The sequence below is a fragment of the Bubalus kerabau genome, chromosome 19, assembly GCF_029407905.1.
Source record: "Bubalus kerabau isolate K-KA32 ecotype Philippines breed swamp buffalo chromosome 19, PCC_UOA_SB_1v2, whole genome shotgun sequence".
Lineage (NCBI taxonomy): Eukaryota > Metazoa > Chordata > Mammalia > Artiodactyla > Bovidae > Bubalus > Bubalus kerabau.
Genome location: NC_073642.1, coordinates 61,846,773 through 61,863,643, shown reverse-complemented (window position 1 = coordinate 61,863,643; position 16,871 = coordinate 61,846,773). Strand labels below are relative to the sequence as shown.

The 16,871-nt window shown below is 45.0% G+C and overlaps 1 protein-coding gene across 4 annotated transcripts in view; it reads right to left on the bottom strand.

Annotated features, from left to right (window-relative positions):
* Positions 1-16,871, bottom strand: part of AK7 (adenylate kinase 7) — a 69,968-nt gene that overhangs the window by 27,704 nt on the left and 25,393 nt on the right. For all 4 annotated transcript variants that reach the window (XM_055556214.1, XM_055556215.1, XM_055556218.1 and 1 more), the window contains exons 4-8: positions 16,281-16,375; positions 8,150-8,260; positions 4,034-4,114; positions 2,663-2,751; positions 596-686 (exon numbers count right to left, since the gene is read on the bottom strand). In XM_055556214.1, the coding sequence (XP_055412189.1) occupies positions 596-686; positions 2,663-2,751; positions 4,034-4,114; positions 8,150-8,260; positions 16,281-16,375 (467 nt within the window). The remainder of the gene's footprint in view (positions 1-595; positions 687-2,662; positions 2,752-4,033; positions 4,115-8,149; positions 8,261-16,280; positions 16,376-16,871) is intronic.

Genomic DNA, 16,871 nt, shown 5'->3' with positions numbered 1-16,871 from the left:
TTTGTGTCTGAACCCTACAGTGGCCTTTTCTGCTCCTTTCCGTGCATATACTGGAGAGAGACTATCATGGTTGTAATTTCCCAGCATATGTATGCTGCTGCTACTGCTGCTAAGTCGCTTCAGTCGTGTCCGACTCTGTGCAACCCCATAGACGGCAGCCCACCAGGCTCCCCCGTCCCTGGGATTCTCCAGGCAAGAATACTGGAGTGGGTTGCCATTTCCTTCTTCAAGCATATGTATACTGCAGATGCAAATAGTAAGCTTTGGTTTTGTTGTTGTACAGACCCTGTGGACTGTAGCCTGCCAGGCTCCTCTGTCCATGGGATTTCCCAGGCAAGAACACTAGAATGGGTTGCCATTTCCTTCTCCAGGGGCTCTTACTGATGCAGGGATTGAACCCAAGTCTCCTGCATTGGCAGGCGGATTCTTTACCACTGAGCCACCAGGGAAGGCCAAGCTTGGGTTTAAGGATATTTGATTTTAGTCCCCACCCCCACCCCGCACCCAATCTTGTTAGCACCCCTGATTCCACCTTGAGGGGCTGGGGTAAAATGATTTAAGAGATGCCATCCAGCCTGGGATGACACAGCTGTACCTTGACAAAGTCTTCCAGGGTGTGAACTGACTCGTCCACAGCCACCAGGTAGCGGAGCTTCGGCACGTGGTCTATGATGTTCTGTATCACTCTGCAGACCCCCAGGGAGCATCATCCCCAGAGGGAATAAATACAGGAGATGTTTATGTGAATAGGATTCGCTGATTGCTACCCCCATCACTCTGCAGACCCCCAGGGAGCATCATCCCCAGAGGGAATAAATACAGGAGATGTTTGTTTATGTGAATAGGATTCGCTGATCGCTACCCCCATGGGCCAGGGGCTTTGACGATTTAGTGGATTATCTCACTTTCATTTTCCAACAAGGTCAAGGTTGGAATTATGGTCCCCAGGCTACAGAGGAGGAAGCTGGTAAAGAGTTAAGTGACATTTCTTGGGCTGAAGAGTTACTGGGAAGGTAGAAGGGCCAGGATTGGAAACCAGATCCATCCGCTTACAAGAGTAGCTGAGCCCTGTCAGGACTTGTGTCGATGAAGTCCGTTCACCCAGTACCTCAATGAAGTCTCATGACAGTGCTTTGGGGAAGGTCTTTCACAAAGTAAGACACGAATTCACAGAAGCTATGACTCCTTAAGTCACATAGCATGGAGCGGCTTAGACTTCCCACCTTGGATTAATAATGAAAGATGGCCAACATTTCTGAGGGCTTAATGCCATCAACCCTGTGCTGTGGGCTACCCCAGGTTTTACCCCACTGAATTCTCACAACACTCAAGGAAGCCTATTATCATCCCCATCTCACAAATGAGAAAATCAGACCCAGAAAAGTTAAGCAACTTCCCCAAACTCACACAGCTACTGAGGCAGAGCAGGGATTTGCACACAGATGAAAAACAATTCCCGAGAAACAACAGTGAAGAGAAGATTGTCACGAGACTGTGGATTCTACCTCTATCGTGGCTCCCTTTCTAGTCAAATGGAAATAAAACAAATGCACCTGTCTAAATCTCTATTTCATATTTGTTTTATATTAATTTCACAGAACATTGCCTCTTTTAGCTTCTTCCTTTGTTAAATAATTGACAATCTTCAAGATATTAGCAGGGAAAAAAATTCTACCAAGAGGGCCCCTGAGTCCTTGTGTAATGGGAATAATTTAATTAATTTAATAATGTAAGATGCTTTCACATCTTTAAAACTTGATAACGTGGTAATGTAAAGTTTCTGCAGAAAAGAAGAGTCTGTCTCAGCCTCACCGTGTTCCGTGTTAATGTGGCCTGGAGCAGATTGAGGTTTTGAGTGGAATCTGAAGCTTAGGGAATCCTTCTTTGAGAACAGTAATGAAGATTAAGTTTAGGGCTGTGGAAGGGACCCACGCAGGGGAAGCGTCCTGAAGTTTAAGTCTCATTGTTTCCCAGTAAATACTGCCTGGGATTGGGACTAATTGACTAATGGAGAGAAAGAGAGGGATCTAGAAACCAGAGAGGGGGAATTCCCTAGCAGTCCAGTGGTTAGGGCTCCACGCTTTCACTGCAGGGGGCATGGGTTCTATCCCTGGTCAGGGAACTAAGTTTCCACTAGCCACATGGCCAAATTTAAAAAAGAGAGAGAGAAAGAAAAAGAAACCAGAAAGACTCTCAGAGAGGCACTGGTTCCTCCTGTGGGGTGAGCCAAGGGGATAACAGAATGAAGCTCTTGGAACTTGAAATGCAGATGTGATGAATTGCAAATAAATTGAACCTATCTCTTACCTAGTGTTTAAGTCAGCATGTGCAAAGAAGGATATGGGGATCTGAGGATACTCTGTGAGTCTGAAAAACACTGGAAGATGTGCAACTCTGCTCCTAGGGTGAACTTGAACTTGAACTTGAACTTGCTGTCGGAAGTGGGGAACTCTTAGATAACAGACACTATTTCACCAGACACTATTTCAATAGTATTTCATCAGACAGACACTATTTCAAAGTGGAGCTGATAAAAGTACCGTTTACTTAGGGTTGTTGTGAAGAAATACAATAATATACATGAGGATCTTAGCACTTGGTAAGAAACAAACGCATCGGTCAGTTAATTCTAGGGCAGTCACACGGCTGGGAGAACACTTACCCTGCTAGATCAAGAACGTGAATGGCTGGAATGACATTTGTTCCATCTCCAAACACTGGTAATGCAGGGACTTCACCCAACCAAGCTAGCTAAAATAAAGAAAATCAAAAGCGTTTTTCCCCAGTTCCATGTGCCTATTACAGCTCACAAAGACAGCCATAGCTGGAGACATCCAAGAAGATCTATCTAACTGATGAAGTAATCAGCTTAAGATGTTTTATAAATCAGTTCTGATGAGATTTAGTTAATCAAATCCTATTAAAAGAAATAAAGTGCAACCTCAGGGCTGAAATACTTTTCATTAGCTGTCTTTAGTAGTCATCTGCCTGTTATCTACATAGACAGAACATACTGCAGTATGTACAATGTCTTTAATTTTCATTGTTATGAGAACTAAAATTTCAAAGTACCCCCACTGGTTGGGGGTTATTATCATCAGTTTGTAGATGAAATGCTTAGTGGATGAAGTACCTTCCAGGAATTAGACTTCTGATAAGTCCTTTACACTGAATTTGAACCATGATCTTCACAGAGTCCAAATCCTTGTCTTTTCCCTTCATTAAACATTTCAGTAAATAGATAGTCTGGGTACTGTTTAACTATCCTGAATGAAAGAGGTAGGGGTGGGGGCCTCAGCAGATCACTGGATATTTTAGACTTGGGGAAAACCATTTCAGGGCTTTAAGCAGGGAAGTGAAATGACTGGATTTGCTTTAGGATCCCCTGGAGAGGGAATGGCAACCCACCCCAGTATTCTTGCCTGGAGAATCCCATGGACAGAGGAGCCTGGTGGGCTACATACAGTCCATGGGGTCGCAAAGAGTTGGACACGATGGAGTGACTAACACTTCCACTTTCACTTTCTTGTGAAGGGATGATGGGAAGTAAGAGTTTAAATGGAGAGACCTAAGCCACGACAGGTGAGGACGAGAGAGGGTTTCGCCTAGTTGGTGGGTGGGGAGTTGGGAGTGCTGGGTTGAAGAAAGGGAGATTCTGGGGAGATTGTCTCCATGGGGCTTGGGGATCTCGTGGTGGACGAGAAGGAGGGAGGAGTTGGGCTTTGGTTGGTGTAGCTGGGTGCAAGGTGGCCCACTTTTCTGATATGGGGCCCCAGGAAGAGCTGCAGATTTTGGAAGTGACCATAGATACAGTTTGGATTTGTGAAATATGCAAGTTGAGGTGCTGGACCTGCAGAGGGAGAGGGAGTTCCACTGGACACTGATGTTTAAGTCAGTGGCACCAGTCATGGGATTGAATGGCCCAACCCTGGGAAAGATTTTCTTTTTAATGAAAAATAAATAAATTAGAAAAAAATAAATAGAAATTTGCCATCTTAAAAAAAAAATCCTCATAGTTATAGAAAAGTCATACCTTAAAAAAAGCATGCAAGATGCCTCCTTCCATTCCATACTGAAGTCCAGCAGCAACTACGTAAGTGGCGAATTTTCTGACCTATGAGATAAAATACAAAAGAAAAGCTAAATGTATTATTATAAATCGCAGTGAATCAGATTATTTTAGTGATATTTTTTAAAATGAGCAGTTTAGTAAGTCTATCACCTCTTTCAAAAACTCCTAACATATTTTGTGTGCCTGGCCTCCTGTTAATCCTTCAGCTGATTAGAGCACGCTCATTGGTGTTCGAAGTACAATTATCAGTACAGACACCCCCCACCCTATCACCACTGAGATTCGATTTGGGGAGGCTGGATGTTGCTAAGTTGAAGAGAGAATTGTGAAATGAAGATGGAACCCAAGTGAAGATGGAACCCAAGTAGAGATGGGAACACCCCGCACCCCCCACCACCAGTATGAGAGAACTGGGGTCTTTGAGTGAACTTTGTGAAAAGTGAAAGTCGTTCAGTCCTGTCTGACTCTTTGCAAGTCCATGGACTATACAGTCCATGGATTTCTCCAGGCCAGAATACTGGAGTGGGTAGCCTTTCCCTTCTCCAGCGGATCTTCCCAACCCAGGGATTGAACCCAGGTCTCCTGCATTGCAGGTGGATTCTTTACCAGCTGAGCCAACAGGGAATTGTAATTGATCTATGTTCCTGTACAAGGCAAGGGCAAGGTGACCAGGTCCCCAAGCTTTTCCTGCCTGTCCTAGAGAACGTGATAACAAAAGTCCGCAAAGGATTTAAAAAGCTTATGAACTTGTCTCAAAATGCTAAATTGGCCCACTGCTGCTGCTGGTGCTAAGTTGCTTCAGTCGCGTCCGACTCTGTGCGACCCCATAGACGGCAGCCCACCAGGCTCCCCCGTCCCTGGGATTCTCCAGGCAAGAACACTGGAGTGGGCTGCCATTTCCTTCTCCAAAATTGGTCCACAGTCTTGTGTTTATAGTATAGCTTGTAACTATGAATGTGATGGCTGCTGATGTAGTGACAGTAGATAAATACTGGACAACCAGCCCCAGGAACGCAGTGACCACGTCTGTGTTGTTCATGGCTGTGAGACCAGCTCCTACCCACAGTGCCTGGTACACAGTAGGATCTTAACGGATGTGAGTTACAAGATTCTTTCCAAAGGTCTATCTACTTGATAAAAAACACTAGGTTAAAGAAGAGTTAGTAGGATGAACACATTGGCCAGAGCAACCTTATTTCCTAATTGTTCAGAAAAGAGTGGTTAACAAAGCTTGGGATAATTAACAGAGGAATGGATAAAGATGTGGTACATATATACCATGGAATACTATCAGCCCTAAAAAAGAACTAAATAATGCCATTTGCAGCTAGAGATAATCATACTTGGTGAAGGAAGTCAGAAAGAGAAAGACAAATACATATGATATCACTTACACATGGAATCTAAAATATGACACAAATGAACTTATCTATAGAACAGAAACAGGCTCACAGACATATAGAATAGACTGTGGTTTCAAGGAGAAAGGGAAAAGAAAGAGGGGTGTACTGGGAGTTTGGTGTTGGTAGATGTAAACTATTACATTTAGAGTGGGTAAACAACAGATCCCACTGTATAGCACAGGGAACTGTATTCCATATCTTGTAATAAACCATAATGGAAAAGAAAATAAAAAATGAATGCATGTGTGTGTATACCTGAGTCTCTTGGCTGTACAGCAGAGATTGGGATAACATTGTATATTACCTATATTTTAATCAAGAAAAAATTTAAAAAGAAAAATAGGGACAAAAAAACCTAAATTTTGATTGTGTCATTTAGAGCATGGGACATATGTCATGTTTTTATAATAAAAAAAGATACTAAGATGATGCTATTTCTCCATTTTATTTATTTATTTATGGCTACATTGCCCAGGCACTCCGGATCTTAGTTCCCTGACCAGGGGTTGAGCCCATGCCCCGTGCAGTGAAAATGCAGAGTCCCAAACACTGGGCCGCCAGGGAATTCCCTTATTTCTCCATTTTAGATTGTCATTCACATTCCGTCGTAGCTCAGTCGGTAAAGAATCTGCTTGCAGTGCAGGAGACCCGGGTTCGATCTCTGGGTTGGGAAGATCCCCTGGAGAAGAAATGGCAACCCACTCCAGTATCCTTGTCTGGTAAATCCCACGGACAGAGGACCCTGGTGGGCTGTAGTCCACAGGGTCTCAAAGAGTTGGGCACGACTGAGCGACTAACAGTCACTTCCATTATTTTTGCATGTGTGATCATGCCTTCTCAACCAGTGATCAAGAAATCATGGATTTTCCATTGGGACAGGTTTAATATAATACAGGATTTGGAGCTGGAAGAAATTTAGATTGTCTAGTCTAAACCCTTTTATATTACCTGCTGCTGCTGCTAAGTCGCTTCAGTTGTGTTCGACTCTGTGCAACCCCATAGACAGCAGCCCACCAGGCTCCCCTGTCCCTGGGATTCTCCTGGAGTGGGGTGCCGTTGCCTTCTCCATTATATTACCTACTTAACTCCAAAAGTTGAATGACTTGGCTAAGATCATAAGTTAATGGATTAGAATTCCTAAACTCATATTTTTTTTCTTCAAATATTTTATATTCACAGTGTTTGTATCGCCAAAGTAAAAAAGAAAGAAATTTACTAGTAGCACAGTTTTGGGAACAGAGTTCCTACTGTAATATTCTCTGAGACCACTAGGTGTCGTCTTAGAACTATAATTACCTACCATTACTGACGGTCTCGTGACTATGGGAAAACAGCAGTGGATGAAAACTTAGAGGTTTGGGGGTTCCATACAAATGCTAGGTAAGTTAAACGAGGCTAATGATAATATCACTTAATTCACAACATTGTGAGGATTACCTGTGAGGTATATGAGGATTACATGAGGTACTGTAAGTAATACATCTGGCATAGTGCCTGGTAAGCAAGCTTTCAGTTTTTAGCTTGTTACTGTTTATTCATCACCAAGGCATCCCTGTCATATACTTTGATATAGAGAAATTAAAAAATTTTACAATATATGGATTTCAAAATGATAAAAATTTTCTGCAAGTGAAGGCTAACAAGCTATTATCTTTGTTGAATTCTCAGCTAGAGGTATGTCAACAATCAGTGACATAGATGTGTTAAGATCAACTCTATTGAATGGTGGAGTTTTGGAGTCAGGAAAAAAATAACAAAACCCACAGGCTTTGCTGTCTGATGGATCCAGGTTTCAGTCACAGCTCCCTACCACTTGACACCTCTTTCCCACAAAGTCTGCATTTGTGAAATTAGAAAAATTATGTACGTACACAGGGCTTTCCCTGTGTGGCTAAAACTCTACGCTCCTAATGCAGGGGGCGCGGCTGGTGAACTAGACCCCACATGTTGTTGCTGTTTGTTTGCTAAGTCATGTCTGATTCTTCTGTGACTCCACGGACTGTAGCCCATCAGGTTCCTCTGTCCATGAGATTTCCCAAGCAAGAATACTGGAGTAGGTTGCCATTTCCTTCTTCAGGGGATATTCCCGACCCAGGGACAGAAACCATGTCCCCTGCATAGGCAGGCAGATTCTTTACCACTGAATCACCTGGGAAGCCCCAAAGTGGGAATGAGGAAGAGGAAACTGCATTTTCCCCTTTTCCCAGACTCTATCTCATTTATTTCTTACAGCTACTCTGAAAAGTGCATATAAACCTCATCTTAGAGGGAATTCCCTGAAAATCCAGAGGCTAGGATTTGGTGCTTTCACTGCCAAGGGACAGGGTTCAATCTCTGATTGGGGAACGAAGACCTTGGGCAAACACACACACATTCCCACTTGAGTTATTTGCTTCTTCTGGACCTTTTGGATCTACATTGGGCTCTGCTGAGGACCCCATATAAGGCTTCCATCTTAGGGGGCTGGGCCAGAACTTGGGCCAGGACACGGCCTCTCTGAGGGAGCCTGAAGCTTGGAGGTCTGTGAGTGTAAGGACATGGGACCTAAATGCAGAGAGAGGGAGCCAGCTAAGATATGTATGCAGAGCATGTGGAATGGTCCTGAGCAGGGGCATTGCAAGCAGGTTCCAAAAGAGCTTTTCCTACTCAAAAGGTTCTACTACTTGAGACTTACGTTTTTCCCAAATTTGAGAACCATTTTTTCAGCATTTATGTGGTCCAGAAAATTAGGATGTTGCTTTCTTCTTCGATAATCCTCTTCAGTAAATGGGACCTCAGAGTCATCCTATGAGAGAAAAAAGCCCAGAGTCCATGCATTAGCGTGATGGGAACTTCTAAGCCCCAAGATGCTAGGGAAATCTGTACCATAGATTTCAGTTTATCCCTTTGATTTTCCAGGAAGAATTGCTGAACTGTCCCTCCAAGGGACTGTATAGGAACGTGAGTTGTGGAGAGACCAAGGGATGAACAGCTCAGTGGACTGTCGGGAAATATTTTTCATTCCTGATTCTTAGGATAAATTGATATCCTATCTGATGAAGCCAGTTTTTAAAGCCTAAGACAGAAACTTGTGCGGGGTATGTTATTAACATGGAATTGACTTGAGGGAAAGAGGCATTATGGAAAAGAAGAAAAAAAACTTTCCTTTAAGCTCAAAGTATTCTAAAAATTACTGCTTATTTCTACAGTGACTTAACTTTCTTGAAACTGTTTCAGCTAGTCAAATTCTATTTTTTTTTTTTTGACCACGCCTCGAAGCTTGAGAGATTTCAGTTCCCTGACCAGGGCTCAAACCCAGGCTCCTGGTGGTGAGAATTTTGAGTCCAACCACTGAACCACCAGGGACTTCCCCAAATTCTATCATTTACACTTCATCTAAACAGAATTTTAAAATTTAAACGTCTTCTTTTATTCTGTAGAGACATGATTCTATAAAGACATTAAAAAAAACCTCATTTCTTAATAGTTCTTGACATGCATGTAGTTTCATTTATTCTTTTAATTTTCTTTATTTTTGGCTGGGCTGGGTCTTCATTGCTTCGTGGGCTTTTCTCTAGTTACGTCGAGTAGGGGCTATTCTCTGGCTTTGGTACTTGGGCTTCTCATTGCCACGGCTTCTCTTGTTGAGGAACACAGGCTCTAGGGCACGTGGGCTCAGCTGTTGTGGTTCATAGGCTTAGTTGCTCCTCGTCATGGGGAATCTTCCTGAACCAGGGATTGAACCCATGTCTCCTGCATTGGCAGAAAGATTCTGACCCACTGAACCACCAGGGAAGTTCCCTGCAGTTTCATTTTTTAAATCTGAATTGTGAGGCTTTTTTTCCTTCTTCTTCTTTTCCATACTGCCTCTTTCCCTCAAGTCAATCTCATGTTAATTAGAACATACCCTGTGCAAGTTTCTGTCTTAGGCTTTGAAAACTGGCTTCATCAGATAGGATATCAGTTTGTCCTAAGAATCAGGAATGGAAAATATTTCCCGACAGTCCACTGAGCTGTTCATCACTTGGTCTCTCCACAACTCACGCTCCTCGAGTCCCTTGGAGGGACAGTTCAACAAAAACTTCCTGTAGAATAAACGGAGAAACTGAAATCCATGGTACAGATTTCTCCCCAATCCATGCAGATTTAGAGGTCCTAATTGGAGCAGGATTTCTGATTTGTTTTTTTGACCGAGCTGCACAGCATATGGGATCTTAGTTCCCTGATCAGGGATTGAACCAGTGCCCTGTGCCATGGAAGCACAGAGTCTTAACCACTGGACCTCCAGGAAAGTCCAAGGATTTCAAAAAATACAGTCTAATCAGAAGCCTTCCAATCACATCACATTGCTCTAAGATAAATAACCGGACAAAAGCATCTGAGTCCAGGGCTCATCCAAAATTAATCAGAGAGGCAGAACAAACACAAGGATGAGAACCCTGAGGCAGAACAATTGTTGGCAGGCTTGAGAAATGGGAAGAAGGGCTGAAGTGACTGGAGCCACGCTGGGGGTTGGTAGAGGAGGAGGTAGGCAGCGCCAGGCTGCCAGGGTTTGTGGACCAGGTGAAGGAGTTTAGATTCATCCTAAAGGCATGGGAAGGCATGGAGGATTTTCAGCATTTTAAGCAGGACTATAACCTTACCGACTTAATGGACATGAACTTGAGCAAACTCCAGGAGATAATGGAGGACAGGGAAGCCTGGTATGCTGCTGTCCATGGGGTTGCAAAGACATGACTTAGCGACTGAACAACAACAACAATAGCATGATCTGAATTATATTTGAACAAGATCACTTAAGCTGTTTGTTGGAGACTGCCTTGGAAGGATGTGACGGCAGCTGCCAGTTCCGAGGCCATCCTGGTAGCCCACAGATACAATGAGAACAGGATGGATTTAGGAGACATTTTGGATGACGAATTAACAGAATTGAGTGATGAGCTGACTGATGGATGGAAGGGAGAGAAGGTGAGCAGTGGACACGGTGGACACTACTGGGAGAAAGACTGAGAAAGAGTGAGTTTTGGGGGAAGATCCAGTTAGTCCACCCCAATTCTGTGTCCATAGTAGATACTCAATGAACACATGTCATCTAATTAGCAGACCTCTTAATATACCCAGGGACTCATATGTAGGATTGCCAGATAAAATAGAGGCTGCTGCTGCTAAGTTGCTTCAGTCGTGTCCGACTCTGTGCAACCCCATAGATGGCAGCCCACCAGGCTCCCCCATCCCTGGGATTCTCCAGGCAAGAACACTGGAGTGGGTTGCCATTGCCTTCTCCAATGCGTGAAAGTGACATCACTCAGTCGTGTCCAACTCCTAGCGACCCCATGGACTGCAGCCCACCAGGCTCCTCCGTCCATGGGATTCTCCAGGCAAGAGTACTGGAGTGGGGTGCCATTGCCTTCTCCACCCAGCTAAATTTGAATGTCAGATAAACAAATATTTTTTCAAGTATGAGTATGTCTTAGGGCATGAGATACACTTACATGACACATTATTTGCAGTTTATCTGAAATTTAAATTTACCTGGGTGTCCTGTATTTTTATTAGCTACATCTGGCAAACCTACTCACAGCGGATCTATAATCAGCTTTGCTTTCAGGATGCACTGAGTCCCGGAATCTCCCTGGTCCTAGTGACTGTGACCTTCCTGCTCCTGTGACTGGCTGCCCAGTGCCCTCTGGGCCTTGTAGCACCCTCAGTCCTTACAGCAGTGACAGAAACAGTTACGTTTCAGGCGACCTGGTTCCCTGGTCTCAGGTCTGGACAGCCAGTCAGTGTCTCCCCTGCACTCTGAGACTAAGACTGGGCCACCCTCTCTGGCCAGCTGCACTGGGCCCGTAAGGTCTAGCCAATCCTGGGCTGCAGGCTTCGAGCTGTCATCTCCAATTCCTGGTTGGGACTGAGATCTGGTTTGTACATTTCAAAACTTCCCTACCGATCGTGGGGCTATGTTCCCTCTGGTCCTTAAATTTCCCATGTTACAAACAAACGACAAATAAAATGTCTTTTAAACTTGCATCTTTCATACAGGTTCTAGTCTCTTGCAACCATTTGTATCAGACGCTTTTCCAGTAAGTGATGAGTCGCTGTATTGTCGGCATAAAACCAGGACTCTTCTATTGTTGTGTATTGATGTGTGTTGCCATTTCTGGAAACTGCCTGCCTTATTAACACCTCATTACAATCAATAGGCTCACTGATGGGCCTCATCTTCTTAGGAAGCGGAGAACTGACTCTGTAGAGTCATCTCCCTTTTTTTCAAGGACTTTGGGTGAACCTGTTGTCCGCTAAGACTCTGGGGGCCCTCTTTTTAATTGGTCATTGTGTTTGACTCCCCGTGTGGATCACTTGCTGGACTCTTTCCCCCTGCTCATTATTCTCTTTCTCCCACCTGGTCCGTATGTGTGATGACAGACCCCATCTGCTCTTCTGGGCTATCCGGTTAGGCCAATGTCATCTCTGGTCCCCCCCTTCACTCAGTATAAAAAACCAAATACATAGCTATACTTTTATTACTATTTTTAAATTTTTGGTGGTACCCCATGGCATGTGGGACCTTAGTTCTGCAACCAGGGATCAAACCTGTGCCCTCTGCATTGGAAGATGGAGTCTTAACTGCTGGACCACTGAGGAAGTCCCTATACTTCTAAAACAGATACTATGGAAAAAACCTGGGTATATTAAGATTCTCCAACTTATTAAAATTGTATAATATTTACAAATGAAAATATTCTATTCTACTTATCCTTTTGTATTAAAACTATCTTAAGTGCACCATAAAGAAAGCTGAGCACAGAAGAATTGATGCTTTTGAACTGTGGTGTTGGAGAAGACTCTTGAGAGTCCCTTGGACTGCAAGGAGATCCAACCAGTCCATCCTAAAGGCGATCAGCCCTGGGTGTTCACTGGGAGGACTGATGTTGAAGCTGAAACTCCAATATTTTGACCACCTGATGCGAAGAGCTGACTCATTGGAAAAGACCCTGATGTTGGGAAAGACTGAAGGCAGGAGGAGAAGGGGACGACAGAGGATGAGATGGTTGGATGGCATCACCGACTCGATGGACATGGGTTTGGGTGAACTCCGGGAGTTGGTGATGGACAGGGAGGGCTGGTGTGCTGCGATTCATGGGGTCGCAAAGAGTCAGGCACGACTGAGCGACTGAACTGAACTGAACTAAATGCAGTTTTGTATTTGTTTAGATGTTTTTGGCTACAAATAACAAAAGCTGGAACTCAAAATGGCCTCAAAAGTGCGAGGAGGCATTGTTTCCCATGAGTAACATCCCCAAATGGAGCGCCTCCAGGTGTCGTGCGATGGGCGTCTTCTCCACCTTCTGGACGCCTTTTTCAGCCTGTCTCCCTCAGGGTGTGGCCTTCCTCTTCAGGCTCACAGAAGATGTCAGCAGCAGTTTCACGTGTCACAGCCAGGCACGACAGCATCCCCAGAGGGACGAAGGCTGCATCTTGCTTAAGTCTCCCTTCATTAGGGATGAGCCCTTCCCTGAGGAGCCTGGACTCAGCTGACTTCCTGGGCTCAGAGCTAGACGGCATCTCCCAGGCTTCCTTGCAGTTGGGTGTGGCCACGTGACTGGATAGAACTGGAGTTGGAACAACAGACCGGTTCAAAATGAGAAAGGAGTATGTCAAGGCTGTATATATTGTCACCCTGCTTATTTACCTTATATGCAGAGCACATCATGAGAAATGCCGGGCTGGGTGAAGCTCAAGCTGTCATCAAGACTGCCGGGAGAAGTATCAACAACCTCAGATATGCAGATAATACCACTCAAATGGCAGAAAGCAAAGAGGAACTAAAGACCCTCTTGATGAAGATGAAAGAGGAGAGTGATAAAGCTGACTTAAAACTCAACATACAAAAAACTAAGATCATGGCATCTGGTCCCATCACTTCATGGCCAATAGATGGAGAAAATGAGGAAACAACAGCAGATTTTATTTTCTTGGGCTTGAAAATCACTGTGGACTGTGACTACAGCCACGAAATTAAAAGATGCTTACTCGGAAGAAAATCTATGACAAACCTAGACAGCATGTTGAAAAGCAGAGACAGCACTTAGCTGACAGGGGTCCATACAGTCAAAGACATGGTTTTTCCAGTCGTCATGTATGGATGTGAGAGTTGGAGCATAAAGAAGACTGAGAACTGAATAATTTATGCTTTCAAGTTGTGGTGCTAGAGAAGACTCTTGAGAGTCCCCTGGACAGCAAGGAGATCAAACAAGTCAATCCCAAAGGAAATCAACCCTGAATAACCTTTGGAAGGACTGACGCTGAAGCTCCAATACTTTGGCCACCTGATGCAAAGAGCTGACTCACTGAAAAAGACCCTGATGCTGGGGAGACTGAGGGAAAGAAGAGAGGGGGCAACAGAGGATGAGATGGTTGGATGGCATCATCGACTCAGAGGACATGAGTTTGAGCAAACTCTGGGAGATGGTGAAGGACAGGGAGGCCACAGTCCATGGGGTCGCAAAGAGTCGGACATGACTGAGTGACTGAACAACAACAAAAAATCGTTTTAAAAAAAATAAAAAAAACATGCTGGGAGGATGAGAACATGCCAAAGGGACACAGAAGCTAACACTGGAGCCATTTCCCCATATTTTCTTTGGAGGAACCATCTCTTCCCCACTCTCGGCCTATTTAGTTCAGGAGGCTGATCATTCCTGCCTCTAGAAGTAGGTACATGATCCCAGATCAATCAGAGTTCTCCATTCCCCCAGTCACAGTGACTGATTCATGGTTAGGCCTGTGACGTAAGACCTGGAAGAATGGCATATTCCAGAGCTGGGAAGGGATATGGCCTAAAGGGAGAAGAGAAGTAAGCTCTAGGGATATAAGCCTGGGAGCTCCTGGGGGCCAGAAGGAGTGGAGAGCTTACCCGAGAATAAGCCTAGAGGAGAAAAGAAGCAATTGAAGGGAGAGAAAGAGTAAGTTAGTTCTGAGCACTGTTTAAGCTCCTAGATACAGCTGAACCTGAAGCCCATTGTCTGACTACCCAGTTATGAGTCAATAAACCCCCCTTTTGCTTAAGTCTGTATGAGTTTGTTAATAACTGAAGGAGTGAGGACAATCAATCAGGCCAGCAAAATGATCAGCCAGTCAAGTGACCAACGACTGTTTTGTAGCAGACGCTTTACTAGATACTCTGAGGGTTGGAACTTCAACAAGAATAAAGTGACAGGCCTGCTTCTTGAGGCGATGGCAACCAAGTGGAGGAGGTGAGTGAGATTCACAAGAAAGGGACAGAAACCCTCCGGTTCCTGCCCTCGAGGACCTCTGCGTCCACTGAGGGAGAGAGAATTAAACAAATAAATGACCTCTGACGCAAGGAGTGTGATAAATGCGTAAATACTTCCTTGTTATAAATAAAGCATTCCACCGGGTCTAACACGCGCCTTTTTCCCTCCCCATTTTAACATCTCTGAGATTGGAATGTATCCTGTCATCACTGGCTTATCACAACGTGCTCAGCCAGGAAGCATCCGCCGTGCCGTCCTCGTTGGAGCCTGGGTCACCTTGGGGTCGCCTTGAGCACATATCATTTTTATACTGACTTAGGTACTACGCATGTTGGTCTAATTGCCTTTTAGGATGTCTTTTCAAAGATTATAGTGTGATTCAGTACTGGGATGAAAAGGCAGTTCACAGGCACAGAGGCATGGAGACAGAGCAGCAAAATCTGGTATCAGCGGACAAGTATGATGATATCAGCTTTATAGGAAAGTGTGTGCTCAGTCACTCAGTCGTGTCTGAGTCTTTGCAACTCCACAGACCATAGCTCAGCTCCAAAGACTGTAGCCTGCCAGGCTCCTTTGTCTATGGGATTTCCCAGGCAAGAATACTGGAGCGGGTTGCCATTTCCTCCTCCAGGGGATCTTCTCTACCCAGGAATCGAACCTGCGTCACCTGGGTCTCCTGCATCGGCAGGCAGATTCTTGACCGCTGCACCAGCCCGAGAATCAAACCCTTGCATTGGGAGTGTGGAGTCTTAGCCACTGGACCACCAGGGAAGCCCCTGAACTCTGAGTTTGAAGAAGTTTGGGGAATACTAGAACCACTGTATTTGCTTATATTTTTGCTTATATTTTGTATTTGCTTATATTTTCCCTTTTAATGTATGCATGGGAATATACACGGCAAAAATATAGGTACAGGTTAAGTCTAAAAGAGCACGCTTTTAATACATTTAAAATAAAAAGTGATAAGGTTTGTTATAGTTGGACAGGCAGCATTTTCCTCTTCTTTCTCAGGGGCTTGTAAAACAACGTGGCTCCTTGGAATGGAGTGGCTTGCAGCCCATGAACTCTCAGTTCAGTCACTTAGTCGTGTCCGACTGTTTGCAACCCCAGGCTAACATGCAGTACACCAGGCTTCCCTGTCCATGAACACTGCGGAGAGCTTATTAAGGGGCAGAGTTCAGGAGTGTAAGTAAGTAAGTAAGTAAGTAAGTAAAGTAAAGTCGCTCAGTCGTGTCCGACTCTTTGCGACCCCATGGACTGTAGCCTACCATGCTCTCCCTCCATGAGATTTTCCAGGCAGAGTACTGGAGTGGTTTGCCATTTCCTTCTCCAGAGGATCTTCCCAACCCAGGAATCGAACCCAGGTGTTCGGCATAGGCTAACATGCAGCACACCAGGCTTCCCTATCCATGAACGCTGCGGAGTGCTTATTAAGGGGCAGAGTTCAGGAGTGTAAGCACATTGAAAACTGTAGAAAGCTCTCTCCGCGTGCGGATTACAAGGTATGGAGGCCGCAATGCTGCATAAAAGAAAAGCTAGCGCACTACTTACCGGGTCCAGGGGTTTGGACCGCGCCCAGGTCATCACCGTGGAGACCAAAATAAACACCTTCCGCTTTTCGAAATGGCTGGTTTCTTCATTCAGGGCTGCGGGGCCAAAAAGCGGAGTGGTTACTTGGATCCATGCAGAACGTGTTAAAATGCTGTGTACTTTTCATTACCAGCCTGACTTCAAGTGACTCCTCTTTCAAGCAGCGACTTTACACCAGGGGGCGCCCCCTTGACTCCTCACTGCCCCTCCTAGTCTCTGCTCCTGGCCGCCTCCCTCCAGCCATCCGACTTCCTCAGCGCCCAGCTCACAGTCCAGCCCCTTCCTATTTCCTGGCCTGCAGCGGTGTGCTTCCACCTTTAGGAGGGCTCGTGATACTAGTAATTATAGCTGACATGGTGGTGTTTTAGTCGCTTAGTTGTTGTCCTACTCTTTGCCACCCCCATGGACTGTAGCCCGCCAGGCTCCTCTGTCCATGGGATTCTCCAGGCAAGAATACTGGAGTGGGTTGCCATTTCCTCCTCCAGGGGATCGTTCTGACCCAGGAATATGTGTCTCCTGCATTGCATGCAGATTCTTTACTGACCGAGCCAC